Source organism: Calonectris borealis, chromosome 1, assembly GCF_964195595.1.
Source record: "Calonectris borealis chromosome 1, bCalBor7.hap1.2, whole genome shotgun sequence".
In the NCBI taxonomy this organism is placed as follows: domain Eukaryota; kingdom Metazoa; phylum Chordata; class Aves; order Procellariiformes; family Procellariidae; genus Calonectris; species Calonectris borealis.
In genome coordinates, this window is record NC_134312.1 from 139,549,750 (window position 1) to 139,574,256 (window position 24,507).

Here is a 24,507-nt window from a genome sequence, read left to right on the forward strand (position 1 = left end):
AGGGCCTGTGTTCTGAGAGCCGGCGGCTGGAGGGACTGGAGGGAGTGAAACCAAGCGCCAGCCCCTGGCATGGGACTGTGGGTCACAGGGGCCTGTGCGTCTGTGGTGCCAGCGGCTGGACCGAGTGTGGGTGAGTGTGTGAGCACTAGTGAAGAGCCAGCTGGACAAGCCCGTGGGTAGGTGAAGTGGCCTGGGAGCTGGGTATGAGCGTGTGCCTCCAGGGGTGAGAGGACAGCGGGTTGGCTGCTGCGGGACTGGGGGAGTCCTGACCAGCTCTGGGTGTGTGACAGGGTGTCTTTAAGGGCAAGACACAGGGGGCTTGGCTACTGGAGGCTGCAGTAGCCCCCCCAACTGGAGTCCCAGTCTGCTTTGTCAGTGTGTGTGAGATGGGCTGTAGCAGCAGCTGTAGTGGGGCTGTGTTCTTGGGGGCTCGTATCCAGGTGCCAGCAACTGGGGAGACTGGGATCCAGGGCCACCTACTGAGCAGACTTGCTTTTTCTGCAGTATATGACAATGTTTTATATTAGCTGGAACTTCATTGTAGTAATTAGGGTTGTCACATGGTTTAATATAGCTCAGAGTTGATGAAAGCGTGACTAACCAAGGTCTGGTCATTTTCTATCAGGATGGGATGAAGTATCCCAATCAAATGTTTATAATGGAAACTGCTGCTATACATGCAAACACCATTCCTGTTTATCTAAGTATCAGAAATGGTCTGGCTCAGTAACATTCAGTTTAGGATTTGTTGATGCTTGTTTTATTCGATTTCATTCCTTATTAGAACCATTATAAGGCAACAGAAATCCCGTACTAAGGAATCAATTATTTCCTTAAGACATAATTTACGATGAAATAAGAAACTTTATGAAAGGAAAAAATGTACATTTTCCAGTTATTTGTATGTTCTTACAAAAGATGCTGCACAACTTTTGTTTTTTCAAGGCATAAGAGGGCACAGAACACAGATGTTTGCATCTTAAATGTTTAGGCCCAAGGACAGCTGTGGTTTATCAGAGGAAAGCAGGTGTGCACATATACTTGCTGAAATGAAGCCTAGTAAGACTGATTAGAGATGCCAATTTATCAGTTTCATTGAAAATACTTGTGGCTTGTATTTTAATGAAAAATTTGAATGATAAATCTTTTAATGTTTGTCTGATTTTTTTTTTTTTTCCCCTCTTTCCTTCCCCCTCCCCCCCCCCTCTTGTCTTTGCTTTTGTAAACTCTTGCCTTATACATGTCAAGCAGTCCTGGTCTTTGAAGGTCTGATTCTGTTTGTCTACAGTTTCCTTCCTGGCAGACTGAAAGTGTGTGGGGCTCAGGTGGTGACCTGAGTTCCTGTTGTCTCCATCTACTATGTGATGTTGGAGACTGTTTTAGTCTTGAGCCTGACATCTTTCATTTGACGTATCAGTACTGGGAAGATAGAATATTTGGAGTTTGCCCCACTGAGCACAGTTTCTTCTCCTCTTCAATACACAGATTAAGATACTTTAAGGTTGCCCTGGAGGTACGCTGGTGGAAGGCTTATAGATGGGCAGAAACAGTGGTATTTAACTCTTCCTCGAGGCCATTTCTGCACAGCAGAGTTAAACTACCACTAATGACAAAGTCAGTACTCTCATTGGCATAAGTCAGATCAGGATTGGGTTTGAAGAAAAACAGACATGAGGGAACTGAGGATGTAATCTGGGAGCGTGTAAAATGCTATAGATAAAACACAAATTTCTGATTTGAAATTACAGTTTCAGCCAGGTACACTAGATTAAAAGCAGAAAAAAAATCACAGATGAACATTTGTATAACTTAAATTAACCATTTGCTAAGATGCAGAGTGGAGGAGGAGAGCGTTCATTTAGCATTCCTGCTTCCTCTGGTACCCTGTTGATCAAAGGAAGCCTGTAGAATTTGCTCTTTCACCTTGTACAATGAAAGATCATCATTCACATCATGTTAGTTTGTATGAAGTTGAAGTTGCTTAAGAATAGTTTTATGTTTTGCTAAACTTACTTGTTAATTTAAGTGGTAATAGTTTTCAGTAGAAAAATGAAGACATTTGTAGACATTAAAATTATGAAGTACGAAAGCCACACATCTGGACATTTATGGTGTTATTATCTCAAGTAACAGATGTAATTCAAAAGCAGGAGTGCTTTTTCTAGTTCAGTGGAAAGCAGCAGCATAACTGAAACAAAGCGGCGAGCTGCTACTAATCTGTTATTGCAATCAGCTACCTCTGTCACATTTTATATGAAGAAGAAAGGGGGGATAAATTGAAAGTAGCACATAAAATATTGTTTTAACATTACTGCTGACTAGATCTGTAAATGGAAATAATAAATTCTCATACAGCATTGAGGGTAATACTAAAGTATTTCCACTAGCATATGTTATTTACAGCTGTTCTAAAGTTTTATTTCTTCTATTTATGTCTCTTTTTGAAGGGGTTGGACCTGATACATTGCTCATAGGTAGCTATTCTTACACTAGCAAATCTCAGTTTTAGCTAAATTCTACAGTAACAGCAGATAAAAATGGAATTATAAAGTCAAATAATGTTTGCATTGTAACCTCCTGGGAAGATAAGACAAAATAAATGTTCATAAAATATTGAAATTAAATTGTATGAACTAAAATTCTTAAATTGCTCCTAAATAAGCTTACAAGTGGAAAGGATTGGATATGTCTTTACGTTTATCATCACCAGAGCTCCTTAGGTAATGCAGAAATAGAGATTTTTAGCATTACAGCTCATATGAAAAAAGAAAAAAGCATATATAAAAGTTTCTGAAATTCAGATTAAAAGTTGAGGGGAAAGCATAAGTACAATTTGCATTAGTTTGGTTCTTAAGGTACAAGAGTAACACTCAAGTTCAATGCTATAGTTTCAGTTCCTGAATTTCCCGATGTATCTAATCCAAATCTGTGTTACTGACTTGTCTTTGCATTGTATCAGATTCAAAATATGCTTAATGCTCAAAATGAAGAAGGGAGTGATTTATCTTACATGGCTGAAAAACACAAGTTTGTAGCCTAGTTACCTTATCCTCTGTCTTTGTGTCTTTCCTGCTAACAGAAGCTTAAGAAAAATTTGGAAGGTGATTCTGAATTGTCCTTGGAAGCGACTCGCCATTGTTATTTTTACAGAACCACCTTAGTGAGCTATGCTCATCTCTTTAAGTACAGAAAGGACGTGCCCTCAGCTAGATGACTGATCTGACCAAAAATTTTTTTCTCCTACTGATCTTGGAGTCGATCTATGTCGGGTTTTTTTGTTTGTTTTTTTTTTTTTTTTTAATTCAGTTGGTCCATCAGTGCATAGAAGAGTGCGCTTAGCTTAAAGCACAAGTAGCAACAATGATACCAACAATGTTGGTATCATTAGAATAACTTGTGTTTAGGTTGAAAGCAGATTTATATTCTTTGCTGTATGAAAGCTTCAGCTTCTGCAAACTATCTGATGGGAACACGTGAGTCAAAATCCATACTGTTTCTGTCCTTTTACTTGCTATGCTTTCTGGTCCTTTTGGTATACAGCATCTTGGATAAAAAGGGATTCTGGTTCTTTTTCCTATATTTTTGTGTTGGGACCAAGCTCCTGTGACACCTGGAAGGATTTTTGGAACAATTTCAGGAGAGCAGCCTTTGGCTTCTTCGAAGATCTGCTTAGAAGAGTCCCATGGGATAAAGCCTTGGCGGGAAGGGAGGCCCAAGAAAGGTGGTTAATATTCAAGGATCTCCTCCTCCAAGCTGAAGAGCAGTCCATCCCAATGAATGGGAAGTCAGGCAAAAATACCAGGAGGCCTGCGTGGATGAACAAGGAGCTCCTAGCTCCTAGCAAGAAAAAGAAAGCATACAGAGGCTGGAAGCAAGGACCGGTAAACTGGGAGGAATACTGAAACATTGTCTGAGCATCCACGGATGAAGCTGGGAAAGCTAAAGCCCAAATGGAATTGAATCTGGCCAGGGCCACCAAGGACAACAAGAAGGGCTTCGGTAAGTACATGGGAGACAAAAGGAAGACTGGGGAAAATGTGGGCCCATCATTGCTCAACGAGACAGGGGACCTGGTTAAACAGGACATGGAAAAGCCTGAGGTACTGATGGCCGCTTTTACCTCAGACTTTATTAGCAAGGCCAGCCTTCAGGAATGCCAGGTCCCAGAGGCCAGGGGGAAGGGTTGGAGCAAGGAAGATGTAGCCTTGTTGGAAGAGGATCAGGTCAGGGAATATTTACGCAAGCTGCACATACATAAGTCCACAGGCCCCGATGGGATGCACCCAGGAGTGCTGAGGGAGCTGGCAGATGTCATTGCGAGGCTACTCTTGATAGTCCTTGATCATGGCCATGGGGAGACGTGCCCAGAGACTGGAGGAAAGCAAATGTCACTCCTATCTTCAGGAAGGGGAAAAAGGAGGACCCAGGGAACTGCAGGCTGGTCAGCCTCACCTCCATCCCTGGGAAGGTGGTGGAGCAGCTAATCCAGAAAACCGTTTCCAGGCACATTAAGGACAAGAAAATCATCAGGAGTAGTCAGCACCAAGGGGAAGTCTTGCTTGACCAACTTGATAACCTTCTGTGATGAAGTGACTGGCCGGGTAGATAAGGGGAAAGCAGTGGATGTTGTCTAACCGCACTACAGTAAGGCCTTTGACACAGACAAGCTGTTGATATACAGGCTGGATGAGCAGTGAGGTGGATTGAAAAGTAATTGACTGGCCAGGCCCAGAGTGTGGTGATCAGCAGTGCAAGGTCTTGTTGGAGGGCAGTGACTAGCAGTGTGCCCCAAGGGTCAATACTGAGTCCACTCCTGTTTTAACATCTTCATTAATGACCTGGTTGCTGGGGCAGAATGTACCCTCAGCAAGTATTGCAGGTGACGCCAAACTGGGAGGAGTGGCAGATATGCCAGAGGGTCATGCTGCCATCCAGAGGGACCTTGATAGGCTGGAGAAATGGGCTGACAGGAACCTCATGAAGTTCAACAAGGGGAAGTGCAAAGTCCTGCACCTGGGGAGGAACAACGCCATACACCAATGTATGCTGGGGGCCACCCATCTGGAAAGCAGCTTTGCAGAAAAGGATCTGGCGTGAAGGTGTGGCTACATACTTATATGAAGACATGCAGAAACATGATCTCCTCAAACATTCGCTAAGATAGATCCACCTTCAAAGCATAGGCTTCATAGCTGTGGTAGCAAGCCACTGTATTCAAGCTTATAAGCTTTGAGAGATCAGAACAGAGTACTGCTGTTTTAAGAAACTGGTCTAGTTGGCTTAGTTAGAATGCATGCTAATGTATCTATTTCTGCTTCTTAGTTGTAGCTGTTGTACATCCAGAGAATAATTTTGGCTTTATCTGTGTGATTTTGTACATAAAAAGTTATGTATATATATTATTCTGTTACTTCAGTCTCTCCGTATTAAAACAAAAAAAAAAAAAAAAGAAGAAAGTGTAGTCCTGCCAGTGCTTTGCATTCTGGCCTACCTGAATTCCTCTTCCCTGGAGACTGATTTCCAGATCTGTAGTCAGTGCCAAAGGTGAAGGCATAGTACAATCACATTAATCCATGCGGAAATACCTTGCCTAATTCATATGAAAGGACGTGCTATTACTCCCTCATAGACTCATCATTGTAGTAAGATTGTGAACAACAAATTTACCAGAATCTTCATCTGTTCTGTTTCCAGAGTATAAGCTTATAAATTATGGAAGAAATATATACATGTAAGTTCCTAAGTGCATGAATGTGCACTCTGTGTTGCAAAGTTTTACCCCATTTCTCGTGTTCAGTCCACAGAGTTACTTAGATCTTCCTGATGTTGTTTTGATCTTCCACTATACAGAAAGTGAATCAGTATTTCGTCTCATCTGTTAATCCCACAAACATACACTTCTGTTTCCTGAGCCGTGCTTTTTTACTGGGAAATATTGTTTTCCAAAGTTGACCCTTCAGAAACTTCTCTACTAGAACAGCAGGTTGCTGTTTGTCCCTGTGACAGTTTCATATTTTTCTTTCTGTTCTCATTATGTTCTCTTTTCCTTTAGCTTAAATTATTTTGCATGTGATACTGTATTGGTTGTTTTACTGCAGTCAAGACAAATGAAAGCTACAGTGTTTCCTGATCTGGGAAAAGCACTTTATTATCAAAAATATAAAAACTGGCATGGTTGACTTTTGGTAAACTCATGATGCATTTAATTGAATTTTCCATTTACTTCAAGGCTGTTTATTGTCCTTCCTTGATAATTTATTTTAACTATTGTGCAATACTGAAATGTAGTTAATGGGCTTTCCATTCATGAATCACTACCAATCCCTATCAATTTCTTAAATAAAAGTGTCACCTTTGTTTGCTAGTTCAGATCGTAAGTGTTTACAATGATGGACTAAAAGGTGACTTCAGTCAGTTTTCCATCAGCCTTGCGTGATGAAATGCTTTCCTAACTTTTCTCTGGTCACTTTATACTTGCCTGAGCCTTTTACTCAACACAAGGGAGTTGGAGTCAGGATTGATACTAATGTTGTGACACAACATGATTCTCTAAGCAGAACTAGAAGGTGAATTCTGTTTAAACCTGTTAGGGTGATCATGTCTAGTCTTAAAGAAATATTAATATTCATGTATTTTTTCTCTGTCTTTCAGAACAATGGGTCACTTGCTTGGTGCCAGAATCATAAACAGTGTTCAAAGGTATGTCCTTTTTTTTCCCCCTCTAATTGAAGTTACCTAACTGCTTTCAATCTCTTGTCTGTAGATTAAGTGCTTTTCATCTAAGTCTGTTTTCAGAAGCATCTGTTTATATTTTATTTGGAAACCTCAACCTATAATAAAATATCCAAAATTAAAACTGAGTGATTTACTCTTTCAGGACAAAATAATCATGTTTGAGGATAAGTATCAAGCTTAGTTAAACCAATATAATTCTGTGGTTATCAGCAAACTTTACACTGGCTGAAATCTGGTGTATTATTTGTATTCTTTCAGTATTTTTGGTCATAAGAGAGTAAAAGTTTCAATCACTTTAAAACCTTCCTCCAACAGCACTGAGGTATGCCAACATTCAACTTTTCATTAAACTTGGGTATTTAATTTTTAGCTTGACACTGAATTTCTTTGAAAAAATTCTTGATACAAATCCCAGTGGCTCTACTGATGCCCTGTCCTATCCTAGCACTTTAACCCGGAAAGCCTATAGGGTAAGTGAGCTAATTGTCAACTGATTCTCCTGTGCAAAAGTCTTTCTATGGTGCCTAGATAGAAGCAACAATGATTTGGGAGCTTTGGTGGGTCAAAGTGGAATTACACACTCTAGTGCTGACTGTTCGTAAACGTCATGGAAGATGCATCCATTGGAAATTTACCTGAAAATGGTAAAGGTCGTATTTTTATCTAATCTTTCTGAAAATGTATTTCTACAATAACTTAGGCTTTTTAACGTCAATATTTATTCTTTATTCTGTGAAGGTTGTACTGCAAATGGGATTAAATCCAAGTAGCATTGTTTTGTATTGTTTTAATAATGTAATTTATGTAAATGCTGGTGCTAACCCTTGATTTTAACACATGGCAATTTCTTCTTTACATATAAAGAGTGAGATTACTGGTTCACTGATCTAGTTTCCCTTGAAATGAATGGGATTGGAAATGAACCAATTTGTTATTGATTGTTCCATGGCAGGGAAATAAAACAAAGTTGATTGCTTTTGTCAGTGTTAAAACCACAATATAACAACATCAGTGTAAGAAGAGGAACAATTCCTATTAGCTGTGCCATGCTGCTAAGGGTTGCACTTCTGCAATGAAATCTTATCATTCTTAAAAAAACACAAACAAACAAAGGTGCAGAGAATGTGGCTTATTGTAATTGAAATGCCTTTTAAGGAAACTGGGGGGGTCTTGCCCAGTACCTTGCCCGATGATCCTGATGTAATTTTCTTTTTTATTCATTTATGAAGGCTGCCATGATATCTAATCTGAAAGGTTTTCCAGTGGCTTGTGTCTGCACTACAAAGAAGGAATCATACAGTAAAAGTTGTCCAGATTTTAAGGCAAGGCAAAGGTTATAGGAACATCTCTCTGAGTCACGTCTGAGTTCATAGAATCCACTTAAGATGGATATAAGGTATTATGAATTTAAGGTTTACCTTAAGATTGCATAAGTCTCTTGAAGTCAGTGTAAGAATGCTACAAATTAATATTATTCTATAATACAAAATGCAATAACAGTTTAAGTTTTAAATTACTTAACATATACTTTACAGTCATGTTACCTTATGTTTTCATTCTTTCTGATGAAGGTAATACGTTTTCCTTAAAAAAGCAGCTTTGCCATATTTAGAAAAAGAAATAAGTACAAACTTGGTCAAATTGTTAGCAGAGCTGAACATGAGCAGAATGTTCTCTTGTTTCAGGCAAGCTTTGGTTTTCTGTGTTTTGCAGTGCAAAGTCAAATAATTGCGCTACCTAACTGAAATTTTCAAAGCAATGCTAGGGGATTGAGTTAACTGTTTAAAAATACAAATTCCTTTCACTGCTTGTCAGCATCTCAGCGGAGGAGTTTATATGTGTGTGATTCTGCTAAATATCTCGGATGACATTTTTCCTAAAGAATTCTCTCAGTGTCCACCTTTATTTTGTGGCTATGGTGTTTAGTGACACAGCTTTTTGAGGTGATTTGTGGTTAAGTGCAGATGACAGCAAACATCCAGCTACTTTGTTAGCGGGGGGACTTTGAAACACAGAAGCACCTTTTGTTTGCACAAATATTTGCATCTCATACACAGTGCAGAAATTTTGTCTGGAAGTTGCATTAATGTATCAGACAGTAGGTGATACAACAATAAAAGATGATGTAGTTAATTTAGGAACTTTTCTATTATTTTACTCTTTCACAGAACAACTTATAAGATGGAAAAGGTACAGTCCATCTTCTGTAACATAACCAACCCCAATTTTATTTTAGAAGCATTTTTTTCATTCTAAGGACAGACAGTAACCTGTAAGATTAGAAGTCCTGGATGGGAGATGGAGCTACGGAGAAGAAAAAATCATCATAAAGCATCCAATACAGGTCTTTTACATGTGTTTTCTCCTCATTGCAAACACCTTTGATGTCTGTTTTGGCTTCAGTTTGCCTAGACCTGAACTGGCAAAAGGCTGTTCTAAAGTCTCTGTCCATTGTTCTCTGAGAGTAAGATCAGTCTGGCATAAAATTCTGTTGAAATTTTGTGGCCACAATTTTGTACATAGAATAACTCGGAAAAATATCATAATACTAGCACACAATGAAAACGATTTTTTTCCTCATGGAAGACTGTGGCCTTTATATTTAAGGATACTTCTGTAGTTGAAGATAGCTGTTGATAAGATATTGTTCAAGTTCGTTTGGTCAGTGAAGTACCTCTGAAGTTAATTCAAGCTATTATACCATTGCCCTCTAATACAAGTGTAGACAACAACTGTTAGTTTGAAGACGAATACCTTTGAGAACTACTAATTTTTCAAAGAGGTGCAAATCTAATGAACTAAAATGGTTTTAGCTCTCACAGGAGCAGTTGTAGATGGCTACCTACATCCCAAATGGCTATTTATTTCTGTTATTTTAATGGAGCAAGTCACAAAATCATCACTGTGAGCAGCAAAATATGCACCAATGATTTTATACGTAATTTAATTTAATAAGATCTCTCCAGAGATCTATTTTACAAGATAAAACACAAGAGAGCTCTTGAATGCTTGCCCTGTTTTGACATGAGGTGGGTAATTTCAATATGTTAAAAATACTCTATTATAATTAGGACAGCTATAGGATCATTAAATAAATTGCCATTTTTGGTTGCAGTAGTTATTTATTCACTGCTGTCATGCACTCCTTGTCTGCTTGTACAGAGTTGAAGCAATCAGGGCTTTTTTGGGATCCTGTCAATTGCCCGGTTGGCTTCCAGTGCGAATGTGAGTATTGAGGTGAAATTGGCACTGGGGTCAGTGAAGTTTGCTGTGAACTTCTTTGGAAATTGATTTGAAACAAAAATTTTTTTGCCTAACTTTGTCCATAGTTCTATTGCTCTGTTTGAGCTTATGCTCTTCATATTATTTTATAGTTTTTTCTTTCTTTTTCCTTACGTTTTGCTCTTTCTACTGTGTTCATTCTCCTTGTTACTATTTTGTGGTGGGTATTTGGTTTTCTTTTTTTTTTGAATCTCATAATCTCAAAAATAAGAATTTTTATTAGAAATTGAATCGAACAAATCCTATTTTTGGCCCTCTAATTACAGTAGATATCTGGTGCGTTTCAATTTTTTATAGTCCCTAAAAAAAATATACTTTGGCATTGAAGTTTATTTTAAGGTTTAGACATTCTTCTACAACTTATCCAGGAGAAAAGTGTTTGGTACTCTTGGTTAGAATTAAAATAATGCTTGAGAATTATTCTACACACAAACTAATGTATTTTTATGTGACAACATTCGTATGTTGCTTATATATTGATAAAAACAGTGAATATTAATCCAGTAATTGTTTGGTCCTGAAATTGGCTATTTTTATCTTTATTATATTAAGCATGAAGTTTAGCCTTGAAAACTTGGTGGGTTTTAATTTGGAAATCAGAGGAATAGAATAGAATAATTTCAGTTGGGAGGGACGTACAACGATCACCTAGTCCAACTGCCTGACCGCTTCAGGGCTGACCAAAAATTAAAGCATGTTATTAAGGGCATTGTCCAAATGTCTCTTAAGCACTGACAGGCTTGGGGCATCGACCACCTCTCTAGGAAGCCTGTTCCAGTGTTCGACCACCCTCTCAGTAAAGAAATGCTTCCTAATGTCAAGTCTGAACCTCCTCTGATGCAGCTTTGAACCATTCCCACGTGTCCTGTCATTGGATCCCAGGGAGAAGAGCTCAGCACCTCCCTCTCCACTTCCCCCCTCAGGAAGCTGTGGAGAGCCATGAGATCGCCCCTCAGCCTCCCGTTCTCCAAACTAGACAAGCCCAGAGTCCTCAGCTGCTCCTCACAGGACATGCCTTCCAGCCCTTTCACCAGCTTTGGTGCCCTCCTCTGGACGCATTCAAGGACCTTCACATCCTTCTTAAATTGTGGGGCCCAGCACTGCACACAGTACTCCAGGTGAGGCCACACCAATGCTGAATACAGCGGGATAATCACGCTTTTGACTGGCTGGTTATGCTGGGTTTGATGCACCCCAGGTCATGGTTTGCCCTCTTGGCTGCCAGGGCACACTGCTGACTCAGACTGAGCTGCTGTCGGCCAGCACCCCCAGATCCCTTTCTGCAGGGCTGCTCTCCAGCCGCTCCTCTCCCAGTTTATACTTGTGCCCAGCGTGACTCCGTCCCAGGTGCAGAATCTGGCATTTGGACTTGTTAAATTTCATCCCATTAATCACAGCCCAATGCTCCAATCTATCTAGATCCCTCTGCAAGGCCTCTTGTCCCTCAAGAGAGTCGACAGCACCTCCCAGTTTGGTATCATCAGCAAACTTGCTAATGGTGCATTCAACTCCTGCATCCAGATCATTAAATAAGATATCCAGATCGATAAATATATTGAACAGAACTTGGCCCTACAATTGAACCCTGAGGAACACCGCTGGTGACCGGTTGCCGGCCAGATGTAGCCCCATTCACTACAACCCTTTGAGCCCTGCCTTTCAGCCAGTTCTTCATCCAGTACACCGTGAACCCGCTCATCTCACAGTTGGAGAACTTGTCCAGAAGGATGCTGTGAGGGACAGTATCAAAAGCCCTACTAAAATCCAGAAAAACTCCATCCACTGCCTTCCCGTCATCCACTATCCTTCTTAAAATAGAAGGATATCGAATTAGTTAAACAGGACTTTTCCATTGTGAACTCATGTTGACTGTGCCTGATAATTGCATTATGCTTTAAATATCTTTCAGTAATACGCGGTATAATCTTCTCCACAATTTTTCCAGGAACTGAGGTTAGACTAACAGGTTTGTAGTTTCCTGGGTCTTTCCTCACGCCCTTTTTGAAAATTGGAATAACTTGGCTAGCTTCCAGTCAGCAAGGACCTCCCCAGACTCCCAGTAGCTTTGGTAGATGATCAAGAGGGGTCCTGCCATAACATCCACTAGCTCTTTCAGAACTCTGGGATGAATCCCATCAGGCCCCATGGACTTGTGAACATTCAGCTGATACAGCTGATCCCTTACAATTTCAGTGTCCACAGATGGAAAGTCACTGTTCCTGCACTCGTGGTCCTCCGACTCAGGGGACCGGGCAGCCCAAAATCTATCAGTATTATTAAAGACTGAGGCAAAAACCGCATTGAATGCCTCCGCCTTTTTTTCATTCCTATTTGTCAGGTGGCCATCTTCAACAAGTATTGGTCCAATGTTTGTTTTTTAGACCTCCTCTTGCTATTAACGTACTTAAAAAAGCCTTTCTTGTGGTCTGACACAACACTGGCCAGTTTTAACTTTGTTCATCTTTGGCCTTACTTGTCTTCTCCCTGTATATGCGAACCACAGCTCTGTAATCTTCCTGCGAAGCCTGACCTCGCTTCCAGAGATCATACAATTTCTTTTTCCTCTTGAGCTCCATGAGCAGTTGCCTGTTCAGCCAAGCTGGTCTTCTGACCTGGTTGCTTGACTTTCAGCACAGTGGAATTGCCTGTTCCTGTGCTTCTAAAATGTAGTTCTTAAAAACTGATGAACGCTCATGAACTCCTAAGCCCTCAAATGCAGATTCCCAAGGTCCTCTGCTAAGTAGCTCCCTGAATAGCTTAAAGTTTGCTCTCTTGAAGTCCAGGGTAGCAACTCTGCTGACCTTTTTTCTTATTACACTGAAAATTTTAAACTTAACCATTTCATGGTCACTGTGGCCAAGGCAGCCAGCTGTCATCGCATCCCCCACGAGTCCTTCTCTATTTACAAATAGCAAGTCTAGGACGGCATCTTTCCTAGTTGGCTCACTGAGTACCTGTGACAAAAAGTTATCTCCCACAAACTTCAAGAATTTCCCAGACCTGCTCGTCGCAGCAGTATGATATTCCCAGTTGATATCTGGGAAATTGAAATCTCCCATAAGGACAAGGGCTACCAATCCAGAAAGTTCACCTAATTGCCTGTAGAATAACTCATCAGTTACATCCTGGCTGGGCAATCAGTAGTAGACACCCATTACAACATCTGTTTTATTTTCCATCCCCCTAAACCTCACCCAGAGGCTCTCAACCACATCATCACTAACTGTAAGGGCTGTACAATCAAACGTCTCCCATACACCTCCACCTCGCCTGCCCTGCCTATCCCTTCTGAACAGCCTGTAGCCCTCCATCCCAGCACTCCCATCGTGGGTCTCATTCCACCAAATCCCACTAATCCAATGCTATCGTAGCTCTGGGAGCTGACCAACACTTCCAGTTCATCCTGTTTGTTTCTCATACTGCGTGTGTTGATGTACAAGCATTTCAGATACTCTCCTGAGCCTTTCCTGCTCCCAGGAGCAGCGTAAATGTTCCCACTAGCATTGCCACCCTCATTAGGATTGATACCACATTATATTGCAATTAAAAATATTTTCATGCCTATGATCTGTAGGCTGTCTTTAAAAATAAAAATAAATAATGTTTTGACATGGGTTACATGTGTAGGTATGGAAATAAAACCTGCTTTGGGCTTATTCCTTCTTCTCCTCTCCAATTAGTCATATTTTCTATGATATCTCATACTCTGAGTTACCTAAGTAATTATTTTAAAGCATTATGAGGTACAGGTTATATACATGAAGAAGTTGTGTCTGTAATGTATTGATTTCATTTAACATATAATAATCTAATCTGTTATTTCATTTTAAAGAATTCAGCTTGTTTCCAACACAGGTAGTCAGTTGGCTTTGATACATGTTTGTAACCCTCATTAATACTGGAAAAGTTCCCTCTAAATGACAACATGTAGGAAAAAACTTAATCTTTTTTATTTTTTAGTGTAATGGCAGCTGCTAGGGAGGGAAGGGTAGGTTAGGTCAGTGTTTAAAATCCTGTTGGCTGAATTATACAGTGTGTCTAAACCAGAATGTCTAGTTCTGCTGTTGAGAAATATTTGTGACACTTTTTATTAGAGATTTGTTTATCATTTGTTGAAGTGATAGGTCTCAGAACATTTTTCCTTTATCTTTTCTAAGAGATATTTTATAAATAAAAGTCACATAATGAAATCTATATGCACTCTAGCTCTTTCTGCTAGCATAATTCTCATTGACATTAATGAGAGATTTTGAGTAGAGAGAGATGTGTTCAGTATTGAGAGAAGAACTTTGCCCAGGTATGGTTATTAGATCTGTGTTTTCCGGAGCTGATCTTATACATCTTTACTTGCAATTCTCAATGTTCATGAGGGTAGAAAATAATATTCTTGGTTTTATCCTACGTACAGATGATGTTATCTGGCAATTTCATTCTAATGCTTCCTAAAATGAAATACAGTTTACTTAGTGGGTTGAGGAGAAAAGCAGAAAACATCCACCCATTTTCACCACTGTATTTTTTTCATATGCATATTAACCCACTGACTATATACATATACTGACTGCACACAGGTGAAGGGTCTGTTTCACTCCTCTTGTTCAGTTTGACCAGTAACTTTCCCTTTACGTGATCGACTTGAACTAAAGCATTACAGTAACCATTAAATTTGTTGATCAACCTCCCACTAACAGCTATGTGTGGATTAAGGTGCCATTTGATGTGTGAAACACTATCAGAGTCTGGCTGAATAAAATAGTCTGCAAGGACGACTCAAGTACTTTAAGGATAACAATGTCGCATTGGAGGTTTGCTCTTTTTGTACAATGGCAATAAATGGTTTTATGTTGTGTTTTGAATTCCTCCACTGACTTCACCTTTGCTATTAGATTTAACTTTCAAACCTTTACATAATTCTTGTTTAAAACTTTGCCTCTCCATAACTTACCCTCTGAAAATCTTTATGTGGTATTTTGCCTCTTTCTCTCCACTAGTGTCACTATTCTGTATGCCCATCTACCTGTTTCTTACAAATCTACCAAAGAATCAGTGAATTGTTTAGGTTGGAAGGAACCTTTTGAGATCTTCTAGTGCAACCCCCCTACTCAAGCAGGGTCAGCTAGAGCAGGTTATCCAGAGCCACGTCCAGTTGGGTTTTGAGTATCTCCACAGATGAAGACCACAACCTCTCTGGGCAACCTGTTCCAGTGTTTGACCACCTGCGCAGTAAAACAATTTCTGTATTTCCTGTTTTTTAATTTGTGCCCATTGCCTCTTGTCTGGTCTGTGGGCATGACTGAAAAGAGCCTGGCTCCCTCTTCTTCATTGCTTCCCATCAAGTATTTATAAACAAGGGTAAGATCCCTTCTTCTCTCCAGGCTGAACAGTCCCAGCTCTCTGAGCTTCTCTTTATTTGGCAGATGCTCCAGTCCCTTAATCATATTTGTGGCCCTATGTTTTCTTCTTCTCTGCTTTTTCTAAGCCCAAAATGACTCCTGCCTACTGTCATACAAAGCTCCTGTTCTGTCCTTAAAATCCCACTGCCTTCTGTTGTCTTATAACAGTGAGTCTTGCTAAACCTTATGTAAATGCATGGCATCTGCTATTCCTGCTCCATTTTGCCAGTTTGCTTTTACAGTGTGAACTCCATAGTGCTGAGGCCGTTCTTCTCAACTACTTGGAATTGCTGAGCACATAACAGGTGCTTCCCTATAAAAACAACAATAAGAGTCGAACGCTGGTGAGAGTAACATGAAATGACAAAGTGCCCTACACTGATGCTGGTTTAGTTGAAAAAAGTATTTTAGCCCTAAGGGGGGGGGGCAAAATGACTGGGAAAGGCATTTCAAGTAGAGATAATTTTTTTTTTTACAGCTCCTTACACAAGTTTTTCTTTTTGTAAGCAACTGAAAGTCAAAAGACCAGCAGGCATAATTTAGAGCTGCATGTGCAGTGGCATTTACAAGGACTGGAGATAAATGGGGATCATCATAATGCACTGTGAATTGCAGTATAACTTTCTTGTTCCCAGCAGCCAAGGCAGTGGTCCCTGATTGATTGATTCTGCAGAAAGGCTGAAAGGCTATTTTTTGCGTTTTCAGAACTGAGAGGAAAATGTGAAAATAAAGATAAATAAGTTTACAAATGCTGCAGCCAAATAAACAGACTGTTTCAAAAAGACAGCTCTAATTTCTTTTTAGAATAATACACACTCCTGAATTCAGTCTATGAGCAATTGTTTCAGGCTTCCAGCTGAGCTCTTTCCAAAGATAATGCAGGTGGAAAGATGAGTTAATGGTTTAAACAATTAGAGATTTGATGCACTTTTCCATCTGTCAAAGCCCACTGAAATGAAAGCGCACAGTTTAATTTGTGCCTCCAGCATCTAACTCAGTCTGAAATGGTGTCAGCGATTTGCCCTGCCCCTACTGTCATTCTTATGGTAAGCATTCTGTGCACACATGCTGGGAGACTTTTATCAAACATATTAGTGTGCATTTGAGAGATCATTAGTCTGAAGTAGCTGGAACATTCCAGGTTTCTTAGCCTGGAAACTCATATCTCTGCTGGAAAGTATGTTGAGCCACTGTTATTTACACAAGAAAGCTATAACAGGATAGGGATAGCATTGTAAAATTTAAGAGGAATAGTGGTTCTTGGTATTGTCAATCTATCGTGATTGAAGTACCACCCATGAGAGGGTGAGATAACGGTTGTTTTGATTTTTGGCTAAAAAGAAAGAATGGATAAAAATTTCTTTCCTACCTGTTAGACAGAATGTTTTTCTTTCATCTAGTAAAAGATAAGGTAAAACCATTTAATAGAACAGAGTTCATAAGAATTGCTCAGATTGTTGGTGTGCTAAATAGATAAAATAATCCTGAGCATATAAGGAATAAGAAGGCAGATGTAATACTTATTGCTTGCATTCTTGCATTGGATGATTTGATTTTTTTATTATATTCATCTATAAAAAGGTAGAGGGGGCTGAGAGAACCATAGTGGTTAGATGATTAAAGCTGAACCAGCTAAGAAATATGTTGACTGAAGTTTCTGGATATTTGTGTTTGGGGAAATACAAGAAAGAGCTTTGTGATTCAGTGTTTATGTTTATACAAAAGCATTAGTGTTTAAATGTGCTGTGATGACAGGAATCCCTTTGTTCTCTAAGGGCCCTGAGAACTGACAAATAAGCAGAGTTAAAATCCAAACAATGCTTACTGTACTTTGTAATCCTCTGATGTATAACTCTGTATTTGTAAATATCAAGTTTTATTTTTTGGGTATCAAAAAACCAGTTGTATTAGAACATGGGAAACTGAAATAAGTGGAAATGAAGAAAGTTCATATTCTTCACAGTTGACATGTTGGATCACATCAGTCATCCTTCCAGTCTAATACTGTGTAACCAGCTAGATTCTCCATAGATAAGTAAACCTGCAGGTGTGGAATAACCTGCTGGTAGAAAAAACTTACTTAAGCCCTATTACTTATTTTTGGGTGGTACTGTGAAACGTAAAGAGTATGTCCTTTCCTAGTTTTGGTTTCTTAGCTCTTACTGTTTATTGGTTTGTTCAGCTTAAATGTTTTTGTCTTGAAGGACAGACCTCAGGGCTTGACAGAAGTTGTTTTGCTTGGCCTTCACTCTGAATGGTCCTGCTAATAACTTTCTGTCTCTGGGACAAATGGTTAGAATCAAGTTATTTTAATTTTTCATAGAATCATAGAATAGTTTGGGTTGGAAGGGACCTTTAAAGGTCATCTAGTCTAACCCCTCTGCTGTGGGCAAGGACATCTTCAACTAGATCAGGTTGCTCAGAGCCCCGTCCAACCTGACCTTGAATGTTTCCAGGGATGGGGCGTCTACCACCTCTCTGGGCAACCTGTTCCAGTGTTTCACCACCCTCATTGTAAACAATTTCTTCCTTATATCCAGTCTAAATCTACCCTCTTTTAGTTTAAAACCATTCCCCCTGGTCCTGTCGCAACAGGCGCTGCTAAAAAGTTTGTCCCCATCTTTCTTATAAGCCCCCTTTAAAGACTGAAAGGCTGCAATAAGGTCTCCCCGAAGCCTTCTCTTCTCCAGGCTGAATAACCCCAATTCTCTCAGCCTTTCTTCAGAGGAGAGGTGTTCCATCCCTCTGATCATTTTTGTGGCCATTTTGTGTGATCATTTTTCTTCTGCTAAAAGATTATCACCACTGCTAGAGCTCTTAACGATGGGTAGGGAAGAAAGGATCATACTGGTTGTCTGTCACTGTGCCCCAGGTTTTCATTGATGCAGAATTCTGCTGCATTTTCTCGTTGATCTTCATCGTGGGCTTATAAAAAAGGTTGACTCTTTTGAACCTTGCTTTTCTGGCCAGTTTTATCTGTTCCACTTGCTAACATCTGTGCTGTTTGAAATTTGAGCTACTGAATACTGAACAAACTGAGCCAATGCTGAGCGTAACCAGCCAAGATTAAGTAGCCCTCTTTCACGAAGAAAGGACACAAAATTGTCATTAATGACTGAATTGTGCCAACACTGGCTTTGAGGATAATAGCAGTCTCAACTCCGGTCTCAAAAATGCAAATGCTGGCTTTAGACCTTAAGTCTGCATACTCTACACTATATACAGACAGTACACTACAGCTAAAGGGAGAAATGCGTGCATGGGTGCGCGCACACACACACATACTGGACGGGTATTTATTGAAGCTGGCATGCTGAAGCACTAAATGCTTCTTTAACTTAGCTTTGTCTGCTTCAGTGAACACTGTTCAGAATCCAGGGATATTCAGACTGCAGAACCCTTTATTTAGAGGTATTTGAGCACAAAAATAATCCCTTCCTAGAATCTTTGGATAGATAGCAATGGAGTTATGCAACCTAATCAACTGTAGATTTTTGTCATCTAGAAAGCAGTTGATTAAGTAACATATAGCAGAAGGCCAATCATCAATGGAGCAACACTGGTCAGACAGTAAAGACAGACAGTACTACTAAGGAAAATTATCATTAAATCTGTTTGAAAGCAAGCAGACAGATTTATCCTTTTAAATCTTTAGAGTTTTCCCAGGGCTCTCACCACTCAGTTTGCTCAAACCTTGTACATGTTTTTTTTTTTTTCTTATCTTTCAATAACTTTACATTCTATATGCAGACGGAAATATATAGCATGGAAGTGTATTTGAGATTTTGATTTCCCAAATACAATCTTAGTTCCCTAAGCTCAGCTCCATGAGTTACTATTTGGGAATTTTAATAGCTCACATAAGTCAGAGAATCTGTACAAAATTTATAACTTTGCAGTTGAGATCAGAATCTTAATTTTATCTTATTAAATTACATTTCATTAACCTAATTAATTCTTGGTGCAAAACAAGCTGTAATAGCCTGTTTAAATGTATGGTCCTTTTCTCCTCTTGTGGGAGACAACTGCAGAGTTAGATCAAATATAGCTCTAGTTAAGTGACAAAGACAAAATGTACTTGCATTGACCTTTAATGTAGAAATAAAATATATTCAAGCCACTGTAAAGGGACCGAGCCTTAAAACCATGTATCTTAGCCTTGACTTTAAAAGGAGTTTTGCTTGAACAGACCCAGGGCATTATTCAAAACCTGAAGTTAGGAATACTGACTTTAAACAAGCTTTATATCCATCCAGAAGGTACGATTGTGCTTTTTCAAGTGACCTACCTTGGAGTTTCTTGATTACCATATTGAAAGAGGTATAAAAATGTGCTTAGTAGATGAAGATACTGTGCTGAGAGGAAGGCAACTGTCTTTGAGGCACACAGACAAGGATGTAAGTGCCCTTTTCTCCACACGCTCATTGAGTGGTGAGGCATTCATTGAGTTGGAAGTGGAGCTATGACTGTTTTCCGCTTTTGAGTGCCTGCAAAGAATTGGGAAGCTGTCGGAGCACAGAAGCATGGTCTGTCCTAAAACAGAAATTGGAGTTTTTTGTCGTAACACTAAGTGTGATATTTAATCAGGTATTAAAGAGTTAGTTGTCTTTTAGCACTGTCTTTATATTAGAATAACTCTCTATGCACAACAGACAAAAATGTTTCTGAGAGGGTGCAGTGTTAAAGAGCTGTGTTTGTGCCATGGATTTTAAGCAGATGTCCTCATTGACTTTCCTTAGAAAGTTCTGCTTAAAGGCAGTTCAGGGTATAGTCTCAGGTCAACAGGTCAAAAAGGTAACTGGTTTTGACAGTTCTTCCTTAACAATCACACCTACTATATGGATTATAAGCATGCATTCTGATTTTAGTCAAATCAAATGTTTTTAGCTACTTCAGTGGCCTGAAGAATTTAAACACACAGAGGCAGCATAGAACTATACAGATGCAAACCCCCAAAACTGAGATAGTGACAGGAAAACACTCAGGCCTGTTTTCCAATACTGTAACCTTTCTGAAGTCACTTATGTATCTGCCATTGGGTTTCAAGGCTGCTTCCTGCAGTCTAATTTAAAATTGGTTTGCATCCTTGTTTTATACAAGTGAACAATTACATGGGATGTAAACTGAAGGGGAAAATCATAGCCATATTTCTTGAATGTTGACATATGTATTTAATGTGTACGGGAAATGTGAAGAGTATTTTGGGTTCCTGTTCAACCTAAGGAGTTCCCCATGCAGGAATACCAGTAGGGTCCATACACTGAAATGAAGGAAGACAAAGGATAACTATTCAGCATTGTGCTATTTTGATGCTGGTGCATGTATGCATAAAAGGGATTTCCTTTTTCAGGAATGTGTTTTCAGCTTATGCATTTAAGAATGAAAGGAGTACCATAATTAATTCTGGAAAGGGATTTTTCCTTTGGAGTGTGAACCAGGAGACTGAGTTATGAACAGGGATCTTTACCCCAGAGTATCTAAGGTTGTGCTTGCTTTAAGATGTAAAACCTGTGGATTCCAACAAATGTCAGCCTCTGCAACCTTTGACTGTGGACAAAGAAAACAGGTGGTTTTTTCTCACAGAGGTGATGTTGTTGTATCCAAAATATATTAAATCTAAATATTCACAATAAATCAGGGCTTGAGCAGGAAAAGAAAATTCAGTTACGGGACTTGGGATTTGAACTGCACCCTCTGAAGATAGTAGGAATTTTCCAGAGTTAGGAATGCAGAATCAATTTTTAAAGCAGTTTCATATTAGGAAGAAAATATCTCCAATTCTATGTTTTATGTAAAACATTCAGCTATATTGTTACTAACCAAATTTTGAACTCCTTCGGGAGGGAAATAGACTTATTTTTGTTTTATGTAAATATGAACACCCTGTTAGCCCTAGAAAACAATGAAGATATTGGTTAAACAGTAGTTTCCACTTTATCATTGTTTTGAACTTATGTCCACTGGAATCAGACTTTAGCATCACGTGGATTCTGATGTGTTGGTCTTCCTAACGTCTGGAATTCTTTCAATTTGGCCTGAGAATATAATACAGAGCCCTGAACGTATTCCCGGCCTGGTCCATGCAGCTGTTGTTAGGAGGAGAACTAACCATGCTTGCTTCTGGGTGGCAGGAGTGCTCATGGGAGGTATGGTCAGACCCAGCAGGCAGAGATCAGTCTGGCTGCAGTTGTTAATTTTTGTTTGGATCTGGACCATGTTGTTGAGTGATATCTGGGGGTATCATTATTCACTCACCGGGTGGCAAGTGTGAAGCTCCTAAAGGGCTATGAGCAAGGGAGGGAATTGGAGTTTTTTGGGTGAGATTTTTGGAAGGTTAGGAGTTGTAGCTGTAAAGAAGCACCGAGACAATGACAAGCTGACGAGTACCTATTTAAATCCATGAAAACATTACCCAACCTGTCTTTGCCACCTTGGAAGATCATGGGCTCAGCAAATATCTCTTAAAGAACTGCTGGTGTCTCAGAGAAAACCTCCAACATCTTTCTACTGGAGATCTGTTCTGCTCATATATTATTTACGGTTCTATTTTCCTACCATTATTTATTGTTGAAGGTATCTGCATGAGAGAAGTATTGTGTTTCTTTAGAGTTCAGCAGTTTCTGTTGCACAATTTCCTCATCCAAAGTAATCTTTCACTTTGCGGCATCATACACAACTCCTACAATAATTGTGACCTACTTTTTTGGTGGGGTCATGATACAGAAAATAATCGTCTTTTAATCGTTCATTTTCTTCAAAAGATGAATTAAATCTTTCGGTTTTATAACTGAATATTTTAAAATTAATCTATAGTTACATAATACATTTGAATAACAAATTAGTGTTTAAAAAAAGAGATTTGGTTGGTAGCTTTCTTACCTTGTTTTTTCCTTTTAATTTCTACCCCTACCATTAAATAAACTGAAACCAGGAGAACTAAAATAATGTAGCTTTACTGTGTGGAAATACATTTTTTGTTAAAGGATAATAATGGTACATAAAATCACAATATGTACTTCATTCAAAGTAATAGCTGGCTGTAGGGGAAATCATCTGATTTTCATGTTTCCTAGGTTTAATAAGGGTTTGAAAGTATTGCAGAAAGAAGAATTCCTTAAATGGCAAGTAAGTAGGTCATCATCATCTTCAGGGAAAGGCTTATTTGTGCTCATTATTCCTCATTATTCCTGGGTCCAACATTATGCAAATTCATTTTATAATACACTTGAAAGTAGTCATTTTAAGGAAGTGGGTGTATCTATATGCAGTTCTTTAAAGATGTCCTTTTAATTTTTTTTTATCCAGACAACATCAACAGCAAAATAGATTTGCAAACACTATTCATATACATGAATGTTTTTAATCACTAGTACGGGAAGATTGAATTAATTAGAAATTCATCTTTTCTTCCCCCTTTTTACTGCTTCAGTGGTAGAAAGATTTTCAGATGTAATACTGATTTAAAAGTGTTCGTGAAGTGTATGATGCACTTAATGGCTATTTAAACTTCTATTTTTGACAGATCATATCAAAATGTTAAAGACATTGGTGATATTCTGTAAAAGAAATAATAAGAAGGCAGCGAAGTGGTGAAGGAGCAGTGAACAAGCAGCATAGTAGTGTAGGCAGATCACATACCCACATCTCTGCTGAAAAATGACGGAGATCGTTCCTGCCCTGCCAGCAGGATCCTTCTAGGGGAGGCTTGTTGCACCTCTGCCATCTGCCAACAAAATCTTCCCCTTGATAGAAAATCAGCTGTGCTTTTATCTCTCTAACTTACGTTTTATTAAAAAAATGAAGTTGTTCATCATGGAATTAAAAAAAGAAAGAAGAGCTTATATCATAGTAATTTGAAAGGTTCCCCCCACCCCGCCCTGAGTTGTCACAATTTTCTGGGTAGATCAGTGCAATGCAAAGAGTTAGGTGTGTGGCAAGCGTGTTTTGTGTTAGCACAGAAACTCACTTGATTGATCTCTTAGTTCAGTGACATTTTAAGTGCATTACAGTTTGGCTTTTGCTTTTTTTCTGGGGAAAGGCTAAAATACCTCAATACAGTTGTACTTTTTATCATAGTTTTATCAAATAGTGAATTTAGGGAAAAGCTCTTGAGTATGTTTTATAGTGCTGTCATGGAAAGCTAGTGCATTTTTTCTTTATTACTAACATTTGTTGGGAGATGACAGGTTATCAAACAGTACAGAGCTGTTTAACACCTTGGAAGACGACAATAAAGAAACTTGTGACACTTGCGTAACAAGAAGCACAGTGTGTTTTGGGAAATCTGTCAGTGAGAAGACAGGCCTGTAGAGATGTCAGGCCTATTTTGACCTTTCTGCCCCTTGTTTGTATTCTACTGTTTCAGCTTTGCAAATGATTCCACATTTGGTACTTGAAAGTAGACATCATATAACCTGGAAAGGCTATGAACACGTCTTAGAAATATTTTATCATCCAATGGGAAAAAAAACAGTTTTTGTAATGTCTGCAATTCACTCAAAAAAATGGTTACACTTTCTGTTCATGGCTCCAGAATATTATTAAAGGAAGTAAAAATATTTTCTTATTTAAATAAATTATATATGTAGTTATTTTGGGGTGGTCTGTCAAAGTGGTAAATGTTACGTCAAATCCAAGTACTACTAATGTATGGTACTGTATGCCTACAGTAATCAGAGCTCCTCTGTAATGATGTGTGACATTCACTTTGCATGCTCTGTGCTATATTTTATCCAGCATTTGGATAGCATGATATTCTGACCTTGTCTGATTGGTGATCTCATTTACTGTGAATGTTGCAAAAACAGTAAACAAAGCCTGCAAGAATTGTCAAGCTGCCAAGTTGTATTGTTCTGTATCTTTTCAAGACAAAGCCACAGAAATTTATCTGTCTTGACACCTTTGTCTCTTGTATTAAAAAAGCCTTAACTAACTTATCTTTAGTTCTATGGCCTACCATCTAAAAGTGCCACATCTTATAAAGAGAACAGGTGGAAAGGCTTTTAAGGAGAGGCCTCAGGGAGATGGAATAAATTAGGAAAAAATAACAGCAGCTAAATTGTCTAAGGGATTCCAAGATTGACAAGAGTACGTTATA

The 24,507-nt window shown here is 39.0% G+C and overlaps 1 protein-coding gene across 2 annotated transcripts in view; it reads left to right on the plus strand.

Moving 5' to 3' along the window:
* The window catches only part of ANOS1 (anosmin 1), a 137,904-nt gene that overhangs the window by 21,038 nt on the left and 92,359 nt on the right, over positions 1–24,507 (plus strand). For both annotated transcript variants that reach the window (XM_075135522.1, XM_075135605.1), the window contains exon 2: positions 6,652–6,699. In XM_075135522.1, coding sequence (XP_074991623.1) covers positions 6,652–6,699 — 48 coding nt within the window. The remainder of the gene's footprint in view (positions 1–6,651; positions 6,700–24,507) is intronic.